General features: G+C 58.5%; 2 protein-coding genes; one reads left to right on the top strand and one right to left on the bottom strand.

Moving 5' to 3' along the window:
• CHC_T00000115001 (hypothetical protein) overlaps positions 1 to 512 on the top strand; it is a 1152-nt gene extending 640 nt beyond the window's left edge. The window contains exon 1 of the mRNA XM_005718990.1: positions 1 to 512. This exon is cut by the window's left edge and continues 640 nt beyond it. Within this exon, the coding sequence (XP_005719047.1) occupies positions 1 to 512 (512 nt within the window).
• A 211-nt stretch (positions 513 to 723) lies between these two features.
• On the bottom strand, positions 724 to 1815 carry CHC_T00000114001 (hypothetical protein). XM_005718989.1 is given in 2 exon segments: positions 724 to 1596; positions 1597 to 1815. 1 exon segment carries the CDS (start codon positions 1813 to 1815, stop codon positions 1597 to 1599), a length of 219 nt encoding a protein of 72 aa, XP_005719046.1. The 3' UTR covers positions 724 to 1596.
• Positions 1816 to 12476: the final 10661 nt, after the last annotated feature.

Below are 12476 nucleotides of genomic sequence, written 5' to 3'. Positions count from 1 at the left end.
AAGCTTATTGCATCCCTCCCCTCCCCCGACACATCCTCCTACCCGGTTCAGCACTCCGCACACCACCAACAGCGACACGTCTCGCCAAACAGCGGCGACGCAAAGGTCCCCTCCAACTCCTCCCCAGTCTCTCCACAATCTCCACACACCGTCTCCTCCTCCGACCCCAAGGCTTCCGCCGCCGCCGCCTCTGCTGCTGCTCCCGTCCAGCACCCGGTCCAGCACCCCTTCTTCCTCCCGTCGCACCCCCACCAGCACCCGCACGGCATGTTCATGTTCGGTCAGCACCCGCAAATGATGATGCCCTCCGCCCCCGGGCCCATGTATGCCCCGCAAGGCATGGTCATGTTTGCCGGTCCCCAGCACCCGGGCTTCCCTCAAGGCATGGTCATGCCGCCCGCCCATGCCGGGCACATGCAACACCGCCCCCAGGGCGCCGTCAAGCCCGAGAATTAGGCAGAGCGAAAGGATCGTATCGAGCACGAGAAGCAGGAGCTCATTCGCGAGTTTAAGAAGAAGACCAGGGAGGCTGCGTTGGTCAGGTTTAGGCAAAAGCGCAGAGAGCGCAGGTTTGGAAAACTTATTCGCTACGACTGCCGCAAGAAGCTCGCCGATGCACGGCCCCGCGTGAAGGGACGCTTTGCTAGGATCAAGGAAGATGAGGATACGGAGCAGCCCCAGGTCGTCCCGGGTTTGAATCGGTGATACCTGCCCCTTGCGACGTTTCGTCTAATTTTTTCTCTGTCGCAACCTCGTGTGCGTATATAGTAGTGTCAGGTTTTTTCGCTAACAGTTCTGAATCTCTTCCCCCCGCGGTTGGGGGAACATAAAAACAAACTACTGACGTGTACATAATTCAACAACGACAGTGCCTGTTGCCTTTTTTTGACCTTGTTGCTCTTGTTGAAGCCGGCGGCCGAGACAGGAGAGAGCGACGCGCCGTAGCCTAACATGTTACATACTTGGCACCCATCCTCTACTTTCTTCTGTCATTGAGTTGCACTTGCTTGTTTTTTTTTTTTTTTGATACAGAACCGTGCATCTCGCACCATCTCTTCAACGAACGCCTCTCATTCCCTTACCATACCATGATACGTATGCGCCCGTACTCTCTCTCTCTCTATATCTCAAGATCTGACCAGAGAAGGGCACTGTGCCTCCTGAGGCACGTGCCTGAGCTACGTATTGCCACTGCCATTGCGCAGCAATTGGCTCGTTTCCACACCACCTTCAACAGCTGGCGGCTTTCACCACGCAACAGGCCTGCATTGCTTTCGAAACGGCATGTATCCATGTCCATCCTGTACCATCTTGTACCCTGGGTACAGTATCCTACCTATTCATCGTCAACCCGTGCATACGTCCCATGCATGCATGTCTCATGCCGATAGCATCGCCATGAGCGAAGTAGTGGCGCGCATCAGGCTGCGTTTCGCGCCCACTGACGCTTCCTGAACACAGACCTTTCCTGAAGACAAAATCACCTATTTCCCTCTTTTGTACGCTGCAGAAGATTCCACTTAGTCGACGCGCCCAGTAAAATGCGATTCTCAAGCCGCTATCCCTATGCTCCCAGAGTGATGATTTTTCAATCACTCAGAAATGGTGAGGGATGGTGACCAGCAGGTAGAAAAAGTGATGTTTTTTGGTGATTTCATCACTTGAATTTGAGTGAGTGATCACTTCAGTGATGTGAACATTCACCACAGTGCAGTGAACATTCACAACAGTGTTGTGATCATCACTACTGTGCACGCAAAACGAGTGAGGTCGCTCAGAATCACTGCAAAATATCACTTTTTTCTCTCCGATCATCACTGAAGGACACTCAGACCTGGGTGACATCACTTTCTCACCCCTTCCAGCTCTCAAAGTTCTGCCGCTCCCCCGAGAATCCTTCTACCTTTTGTCGCTCTACAATCACCCGATCCATCCATTTACAAACTTCCGTTGTCTCCATCCTATTCTGTCGTCCCCATCACGTTTCCCCCCGCAACAATATGTCAAACAACGCCTACAGCACTAATCAGCAATCGAAAGCTGTAGTCCCTGCTGACCCTGTTCTCGGAAGTGACCATGGTTTCAACCACTCCTCCTCTGAAGACGAACACGTTGCTAATGCTGTCTGCGGGGCAATGTCTCATCAGGCGGAACGATCGGAATTTGAAATGGAAATAATTTCATTGGCAATAGCTGTCATATGGAACCCCCAATGTGTGGTCAGGGACAAACCGGTCATTTTAGTACTCTAGATTCTGTTCATATTGAAGTGCCTGAAACCCCACCCGCCCTCCAGCCGCTACAAAACGCGAATGAGGCTCCACGAAGCCGGTCAATCAAAGAAGGAGATCGTTCTTTCTCACAATAACTTGCCGATATGCAAGAAGTTTCATGTTCTGATGGTGAAAGCATTTCGTCTGATGCCAGAATCACGAAGAAGAATTGGCTACTATCCAAAATTCTACCTCCTCAGCAGTTCAAAGAGATAGTTCGGCTGTGAATGCAGCTCAAAATGTTATCGAAGACTATTTGTCCGGCATATTTATGGGGGAAGATGCAGAACCTTTACAGGCTCATGTATGTACTGTAGAGAATGATGATTCCGTTTCCATTCCGTCCAATCAACACGTCTTTGGTGACACCGAAGACGCTACGTCGAGCGCACAAAGGCGGGCAGGACTTCCTGGCTGGGATTATTTATCTGCTTTTGCGAAAATTGAAAGAGTTGTGGATAATGTCGATGAGAATCTCGCCCCACTCTTTCTGAAGGAGGCCAGTGCAGTTCTCAGCAATGTTTGCGAAGAAGTGCGAGGTGCAGATTATGATGGTCAGAATCGTCATTTGGGGAATATCGATGCATTCGTTCCGAGTCGACTGGAACTATTCAAAGCTCCGTTGCCGAATAGTGTGCTCGAGAAGGTCCGGGAAGCAATAAATCGGGTGCTGGTGTCTCGTAATAGAACAGCCGTTGAACTCTCAGAACTTATGGCTATTATTGCGCAGTACGTACTGTGCTCTTCATACGGTGAGTCAGTCACCACGGTATCGTCTCGCGAAAACAGCAGCTTTTTTTCAGATGGCTGTTGCTGCTGACCGCCACAAGGACGTTTGGTCAGCTTTGAGCTGCACAAAACAGAAAAGGGCACGGGTCCAGTACACTACGATGAGATGGGCTAACAAGCCATCACAAGTCAACGCGCTTATCAAAGAAATGGAACAAGAGTGTACGGCGGTGAACCGCCGCCTTTTATATATACCTGGTGCGACGCTTTCTTGCTGGATGATTGTAGCATAGACACCCCCCTGACGTAGAGGTGTGTATGCTTTAGCTCGACGTAGACCCTTCGGGGGAGAAGACAGGGAGAACACACTGCTAACGAGACAGGGAAGCGGGCTCTGGTAGCGTGGTAGAGTGGGATGGTCGGGGACGAGCGTACGCCCGGGCCGATCCACGCCTCGACGCCCCGGAGCAGCGCTGGGTAACGTACCAGCGCTGACGGGCGGAGGCGGATCTAGGCTCGCTCGCGTACGCGTGTGTCCCCTACCCGGTTTGTTCCGTTTAAGGCGCGCGAAGACGGATCGCGCGTGTTAAGTAAGCTGGAAGACGGACCTTGACTGTCGGTGGGTGACAAGTCCGTGCTTCTCCTCCTCCACCGCCGCCGGTCCGCGCCATATTTAAGGTACATAATAACCTATCATAATAGTACAGTACCGATGTACTGTAGCGACGTACTGTGGCGGTCGGTCGACACTGTAATACTGTCAGCCATCGGGGCTGACAGTACACGTGTGTGTGCGCTCTTCGGTCCCGCGCGTACACGTGTACACGTGCGCCCACTGTACTTGGGGGTACACGTGGTGGTACTGTAGAGCATCGAGCCCTACAGTAACCGATCCGATTCTGAGTTGATCTAATCTAAAATAAAGCCCAGGCGGGGTTATACTACAATGATGATCACCTTCGGCTTTGCTCTAGAGCTGTCACACAGTACACTAATTTACAGCAACTCAACAACCATTCTAAAGCACTGTGTGCCGTGAGCAATGCACTGTGCTCTGCGCTCAATCCATTAATTCTGGCATGCCATTACTCGAGGCCTCGACAGAAAATTGTTGACGTTTGGAAAAGGCTGCTGAGGTTCGTGCGAGGGGCTCCAACTAGGGGAGCCATAGCCCCCATGGCTGATGTTATTTTTGCCGCTGATCGCGGTTACAATGCAAAAGAGACAATATCGTTCATAAACGAAACCCTTGGTGCAACTGGCCTGGGAACCCATAAACGGTTGTAGTACAATTCCGCACCACAACCCCCCGGCGAGATGATAACCGCGCGGGAGGGCGGGTGCTACTGTAGCGAGCAGGCGTACACGCGCCCGCCGCCGTGTACAGTAGTACCCCAAGGGTCCGACGTGGGACAGCCGGTAACAGCGGGCGTGGCTACGGGTAACACGTGGCACAGCCGTTAGCCGGGACCGTGGCCACGGGCACACGTGTATAATCCGTACGGTGGCTAACTAGTAAATAGTAGTTAATGGCACAAATTTGCCAATTTAGCACAGTAGCTGGTATACAGTAAGTACCAGCTACTGTAGCGGGACAGGTGTCCTGGCGTCCCACTTAGGGGTTAAGACCGGGGGCACCTCCCCCATTCCAGTAAACGGAAGGCAGACTCGCCTCCCCTCCCTTTACGGCTAATTGCTATCCCGTTCCGGTTTCCCTTTTAGTCTCAGGCTTCTAACCCGTGACCGGCCGTCCGGATCTAACACTACCGACCGGCTGCGCGTCACCGGCCACGTGAGCCTTCCCTCTTTTCGAGTCCATCCGTACGGTCTGCGTTCGCGCGTGGGTTACCCAGCGGCGCGCGCTCCCTTACCTCTAACCCCCCTCGTTTCCGAGTGGTCGGGACGAAAGTAGTTATACCACATTTTGGTACTCTTGTGGAGGGTATAACTACAGAGGTTGAGCCCGCACTGGCTCACCAGCGCGAGCAATTACCGATCGGATTGAAAGAGGTCGAAAATCACCGCGTCGATCGCCAGTGATCATCGACGATGAACCGTGCGGATTCCGCCGGAGAAGATACCGCCTCCGGGCGAGCAAGTACCCGCAGTGGCAGGGGCGCACAGCGCCCCCGGATCGACAATCCGGAAGCCCTGCTACGCCCGCCGTCTACCAGGGGCCAGAAGACCCCTTCCGTTTCGGACACCACCGCCGGGCTACCGGCCGGTGGTGGGAACCGCGTACAAGTACTGTACGGCGTGTTACTCCCGCGACTACAAACCTGGATGGAGGATTTCCTCGCTGAGGAACTACCTCAGGTCGTCCAGGTTTGCCTCGACTGAACGGCAGCAAGACTGGTGGCGGAGCATGCGGACACCGCGCTCTGCGCCCTGCTGGACGAGAAGATCGCCCCCCTCGTACGCGACGAGGTGGTGGCAGCGCTCGCCGCCGAGGAGGACGAATGTCCGACTGCATTGGCTCTAAAGGGAGCTATTAGCTCCGCCGTGGCCATCCGTCTGGCCACGACATTTACCGAAACGGGAGGCGCGGTACCGCCGCCGGCGCCGCGCCGTGAAACCGTTCCGGACTCAAGCTTTAATATCGCTGATCCGATCGGCGCCGTACCCGGGATTGATAGAATGGACCCTCACCCGGAGGGCAGAGCCATCTATCTCCCAACCGTCCACGGTGCTACAGGGAGGACCACAGAAAATGTCCTCCCCATACTCGCCGATACGGGCGACCCCCGCGGGACAGACAACCGCCTGGGGCTCCCCGAGACAGAGAATCGGGACCCGTACCGGTTGAGCAGAAGACGTGCACCCGGCACGCACAGGACCGAAGTGGAATACACCCGGTACTCCGACGCAGAAGAACCCTGTCACAGGACGGATGAAGACCGCGAGGGACGCCGCTGGCGATACCGCGATAACCGCGAGGCACGCCACGGGCGATACCGCGATGCCGGAGGGGGAGGATACCCCTCCGATGATGACCCATCCGGTTCGGAAGACTCTCGCAGGCGGGGCCACAGGGCACGCCGCGATAGAAGCCGAGACCGGCACCGGCACGACCCGTCCGACTCGGAAGACTACCACACCGAGTCGGATAAGGAGCGTCGTCGCTCGAGCAGACACTGCCGGGCTGCCCCGAAGAGCGACGAGCGACAGCCCACGGTAATCAGGTCCCTCAATGACCTGTTTACCAAGGCCGTCAACTACAAGACATACCGCCTGGAACGGCGTAACTCGCGCTACGACTCTACAGTAGCGCGGCACATTAACCGTTACCGGAAAAAACTGGACGTGCAGATGAGGTCCCACACGTTCAGCGGTCAAGATCCGATTGCGGTATTGGGATTCCTCGCACGCCTCAAGATGGCGTGCGACCACAACGGGATTACCGAAGGAGCCGCCGTGTGGTGCTTCCAATTCTACCTGACCGGACAGGCTCACGCCTTACTCCAGTCCCGTCTCAATGGAAACACCATGGCGGTTGACGTGGAGCGGCGCGAGCTGCTCCGGACATACCCACAGGTGGTCAACTTTCTGTTGCGCACCTATGCTACCGACGAGGTAATTTCCGAAGCGGTTGGGGATGTGACCTCCTTCCGTCAAAGTTCAAACATGACGGAGGAGGTCTACAGTAACCACCTCTGGGACAAGGCACTCCGCTGCGGTACGGTATTCTCGGACAGGCGGTTGAAGTCCCTGTTCGTAGAGGGGTTACTGCCCGCCACGTGCGCGCAGGTTCGTAATTACCTCGCCACGCACCCGGATGTGGACTACCAATCCGTCGCTCGCTATGCGCAAGCGATCGGGGAAACCAATCGGGCTTCTCGTCGACAAGGGATGTCAGCCATGGCTCACCGAGAGCCGTCCGGAGCGGCTAGAAGATTCGACCGCACCGCAAGGACGAGGCCCGTGCTGTCGGTTGAGTCGGCATCCGACATCCCGACGGCCGGGGGATTTGCTGAAGAAGTAATCCTGGCCGTGACGGACCAAACCGCCACGCCGACCTCGATGAGCTCGCCACCGACGAGTTATTATCCGTCGCCGGCAGCCGCGACGGCGAGCGCCCCAGTTCCACCCGCCAACTCTGGCGACGTGCGCACAGGACCGTACGGGAGGCAAGGGCAGGATCCACGCGTCCGGCTCTCTGGCGGGAGATTTCCCGGACCGCCAAAGTGCCAGTTCTGCCTTGACAACCACCCACCGACAAGAGGAGTGCCCCGTCGTTGCCGATGCAAGCCTGCGGGCCGAGCTTCTGGAGGCACGAGAGGCCAACTACCAGAAGCTACGCATCCGGCAAGGCCTCCGCCCGGGATCCCCGTTCAACCGCCAGGGGCCGTCCGCTTGGCCAACCCAGCGTCAAACGGCCCCCGCGGGCGTCAACGTGGTCGAGGAACCGCACCCCGACCATACCAAAGACCACGTGGCGCAAGCCGCGGATGAAACCCGCGAGGACTTGCTGCTGACGGGGGAAGCCGGGGAGGACGCGTAGAGGCGACGACGTCTCTCCCCGTGCCCAGCCTCAGAAGCTTAGGCACCTCCGATCCGGCTGCGGCAGTGGAAGCGCAGCCGGATAACCGAACGGAAGTCCAGGCCATCTGCTCCTTCAAGAAGCAGAATTACAAGATCTCCGCGACGGTTGGTCAGAACCAGGCGTTGATGGTCGCCATCACGCCAGTGCTTGACTCAGGAGCCGGCCCGAACCTCAGCCATTTACGGTGTGTCGCCGAGTCGTGGCGACCATCGATAAAACCGGTTCGGAGCCCAGCGCTCATCGACGCGTCAAGCCGCGCGATGAAGGCACTAGGGGAAATCCTCCTGCTCGTCCGAATCGGTGAGTTTGTGGCGCGCGTCCCGTTCCTGGTAGTCACGAGCCTCGCCGTGGACTGTATCCTCGGTACGACTTTCCTGGATCGCCACGTCAAGGCGATCCTCCCACCGCAACGGAAGGTCGTGTTCCACGACGCGCCACCCGTGGCGTTGGTCGGAACAACCCCATCGAGGCACGACCGCAAGATGGCCTCGAAGAGCACCGCATAACAACTACCGCCGTCGGATAAACCCGAACGGAAGCAGGTGGCGTTCCCCGCCAACACACCGTCACGGAAGATCCGCCTCGTCAGAGGGGTGACAACTCCTCCGATGACGCAGGCCATGGTGAGGGTCGCCACGCCGGTGGGGGGCTATGTTTTTTACAGAACTCCCCAAAAACCGCGGACAAGAATTTGACCCTCATGGCACAGGGGGTCAGGGATGTTGCCCCCGAAAACCCGTTCTCGGTAATGCTCAGCAATTTTGGGCACCGCTCGGTTCACATCCCGAAGCATACCGTAGTCGGACTGGCTCTTCCGTCGCCCACTCACATCCTGACCCTTGGCGACTCGGCCGCGGAAGCGGCCGAAGCTAAGGAAGGGGGAGGGATATTTAATTCCAACCTCTCAACCGCAAAGGATGGCGCGGAAGAAGCCGCCAACAACGGTACGGATAAGGGCGGGGCTGAACAAGCCACGCCGCCCAAGGCGCCCCTCGGGGCGGCTGGAACGGATAAACCCGAAGACACCGCCGCCCCTGAGGAGGAACTCAACGCCTGGCAAGAGGACGTCCACATCGGTGCCGAGGACGAGGAGGTACGATCGGATGTCCTCGAGGTACTGTTCGAATTCAAGGGGATGTGGACCGGCCAGCTGGGAAAAATCGGGGCCACGAAGCACCGGATTGAGCTCAAGCCCGGTGCTCGCCCGATTTACCAAGCGCCTTACCGCGCCGGACCAACCGCACGGGAAAAAGAGAAAACGGAGATTGACCGCATGCTCCGGGCAGGGGTAATCGAACCCACCACGGCCGAATGGGGAAGCCCCGTGGTATTCGTCCCTAAAAAGGATGGTACCATGCAGTTCTGTGTCGACTACAGAAAGTTCAACACAGTCACCGTTCGGGATTCCTATCCGTTGCCGAGGATGGACGAGTGCATCGATTTCCTCGGCGACGCTACTGTCTTTACCACGCTGGATTGCAACAGCGGGTATTGGCAAGTAGAAATCGCCGAGGATGACCGCGACAAGACGACGTTCGCGTCGCACTGCCGGTTGTACGGCTTCCTCCGCATGCCGTTCGGTTTGAAGAATGCCCCCGCTACCTTCCAGCGGGCCGTCGACATTATACTGTCGCGGGTAAAATGGGAAACCGCACTGATCTACCTGGGTGATGTGATCATCTACTCCAAGACCGTAACGGAACACTTCGCGCACGTCCGCGAGGTTTTGCGCTTTCTGCGGGACGCGGGCGTGTCGCTGAAGCTGTCGAAGTGAGCTTTCTTCGGCAACTCGGTCACTTACCTGGGGCATGTGATCCGACCAGGTAGGTTGGAGGTCGAGCGCCGCAACGTGGTCGCTATCGAGTGCGCTAGACCTCCCCAGAACCAGACGGAATTGCGATCCTTCTTAGGAATGTGCAACGTGTACCGTCGGTTCGTGAAGGGCTTCGCGAAAATAGCCGCTCCGCTAAACCGGAAGACGGGGAAAATCAACCCTTTGAGTTTGAGGTTCTTACCGATGAGGAATACGAGGTGTTCGTGGAACTCAAGAAGCGCCTCGTGTCCCCACCGATCCTCGCTCCACCCCGTTACGGAAAGAAATACACCCTGGATACGGACGCTTGCGCGTACCAGGTCGGCTGTGCCCTATTACAGGAGCAGCCGAGCGGTGACCGCTTACCGATCGGGTATTGAAGCCGGGCTCTAACCGACGCCGAGAAAAATTACACCACCACCGAGAAGGAGTGCCTTGCTGTCGTGTGGAGCATCCTCACGCTTCGACCATATCTATATGGGAACACGTTCGACCTCCGTACGGATCATGAGGCCCTCCGATGGGTCCTCAACCTGGCGGATAGCTCCGGCCGGCTAGCGCGCTGGCGTCTCCGCCTAGCCGAGTACGACTACGACGTACAGTACCGACCGGGTATTAAGCACCAACTCGCGGATGGTGTATCACGCCTCCGAGTTGACGGCGCAACCTCCGAACCGGTTGAGGGCGAGGTCCCGTGTTTCGCGGTACAATGGCGAGAGGAGGAGCATAACCCCCGCCAAGGTACCGTACACTGGGAGACCCCCGTCGACCCGGGGGGAACTGAGCACGCGTTCGCGGTTATACCCGAAGAACGCGACGTCTCATCCAAAACGGTGGAAGAGTTCCTTCGGGAGCAGGCCGAGGACCCCTTCTGTAGGGCGGCCGCCGAGACCGTGGGGAACACGGACTCGCGCTACGACGTCGACCGATACGGGTTCGTCGTCCGCAAATCCCCCTCGATGGGACCCTGCAGCGGGTTGTACTGAAACGGCTCAGGGAGAAGATATTGTACCTCGCCCATCATCCCCGCCTGGCAGGACACCCGGGCGGTACGAGGATGTATTATACCCTCCGGCGGGAATATTATTGGCCTCATATGGCCAACGACGCCTTCAGTACCGAACGGAATTGTGCCTCGTGGGCCGCCACCAGGGGAACCCTGGTGCGGCATCAGAAGGACCTCAAGCCATTCCCAGCGGCAGGGCCGCTGGATTTCATCGCCATGGATCTGCTGGGGTCTTTACCGAAGACGGCGCACGGGAATCGCCACGTGCTCGTCATGACCGACCGGTTTACGAAGCTGACGCGCAGCATCCCGTTACCGACAACCACCGCGTCGGTCAGGGCAAACGCCTTCCTGGACAATTGGGTCTACGTATACGGCGCACCTCGTTACGTGCTAACCGATAACGGACCACAATTTGCCGCCAAGTTCTTCGACGCGGTGTGCGCCTTGCTGGGGGTGAGGCACCACCTGACTACCGCCTATCACCCCCAGACAAATGGGCAAACCGAACGGTTCAACCGCACCCTGGTGCAGCGCCTCCGACACGATGTCGAGGAGCATCAGAGGGACTGGGACGAGTACATCCAGTCCCTGGCCTTCGCGTATAACACGCAGGTCCACCGGTCAACGGAGACATCCCCGTTCGACCTGGTGCTGACGCTATCACCGCCCGGATTGGCACTGCCCGGTATTGTACCGCAGGACGCCGGATCCCACACGGAAGACCCGCGGACCCCGGTACAGTACAAGCGCGCGACGTTGCGGAAGCTCGGGGATGCCCTCGAGCGCACGCGGGTGAAACTAACCGCGGCGCAGAGGAGGTACAAAGCCGACTTCGATAAGAAGGTGCGCTTCCGTCCGGTCATCGCGGTGGGAGACTTTGTCTACCTGGACCGTCCACCGCGGCCGTTGACGAGCGCCGAGCGAGGAGACCTACCGAGCAACGGAGGAGGACCCTCCGTCAAGCTCTTACCGAAAACAGAAGGCCCGTTTCGGGTCCGATCCGCCACGGAGTCCACAGTGGTCGTCGACCAAGACGGGGTCTCGAACCGCGTGAGCACCGATCGGGTAACCAAGATGCCGCGGGGACCCCACGACCCCACTGTAGCCGCACCGACAACGGACCCACCGGCGGGAACACCCGAGCCGCCAGCGGAGTACGTGGTTGACCACTTGGTCGCTCACCGGGAGACCCGCAGCGGCAGCCAGTACAAGGTCCGCTGGTATGGTTTTACCCCAGCGGACGATACCTGGGAACCCGCCGAAGGCCTCCCGCAACCCTTCATCGACCGCTTCTGGCGCGCGCGGACAACCGCGCGCCACCGCTAATACCGCACGGGACAGGCCCGGCGCGGATGGAACGGACCCGCCGGCGGGGCGACCCGACGCGGCGATGGCCAAGGAAACACTCGGGCGGGCTACGTCTCACCCTCCACGGGGTGGAAAAAGTGTAGCCCTCTTCCGTGCCCGGGTTAGCACCCGGGGGACAAGACCCAACGGGGGGATACCGGTGCGGAAATACTGTCATGGCGAGCCCTCGCCGGGCGCTCAAGGGCGCAGCGACCCAAGACCGATTGGATGGCAGAAACCGTGCTCCTGCGGATGTGGTCCGCAGAGCAGCGGGGGCGGATCGCGGCGCCTCCGATGAAGGGGAACACCCAATCGGAGCTCGTCCAAACGCCGAAAAGCCACCCACCGCAAGGAAAAAGCAGGCGGAAAATACCAAGGAAAAGGCCGGTTTCGCCCCAAGCCGGTAATGGGGACGCGCACCGGGTGTTGCGGGCGGAACGGGAACCCGCCCCCCCAATGACCCGTCACGACGATAGTGCGGTCGCCCGCCCGTCGGGCCGCGGTACGCGTCAACCCGACATGGAAGCGCGGAGAAAAACCCGCAGCGGTACTCCCGACCAAGCGGTCGGGAAGATCTCACCTCAACGGGCGACCCCGGGGGTAGGCCACAGGCGGCACCCGTTGCGGTAACCCGCCACCGCAAGAGCCGCGGGCAACCGCGCGCTACCGCTGCCCCGCGCCGGATTGACCCGGCGCGGAAGGGCCCTGGATGGCAAGGAGGTGACTCCGATGGCCGGATTTTAATTAAGCCCAAAGGGGGGC

This window comes from Chondrus crispus, genomic scaffold (assembly GCF_000350225.1).
Source record: "Chondrus crispus Stackhouse genomic scaffold, scaffold_451, whole genome shotgun sequence".
Classification (NCBI taxonomy): Eukaryota; Rhodophyta; class Florideophyceae; order Gigartinales; family Gigartinaceae; genus Chondrus; species Chondrus crispus.
The sequence above is the reverse complement of the archived record's forward strand: the minus strand, read 5'-3'. Positions and strand labels throughout refer to the sequence as shown.

Bases quoted from the DNA above. Each gene is read 5' to 3' on its own strand.
- CHC_T00000114001 (XM_005718989.1), bottom strand. From the start codon at position 1,815: ATGATCGGAGAGAAAAAAGTGATATTTTGCAGTGATTCTGAGCGACCT.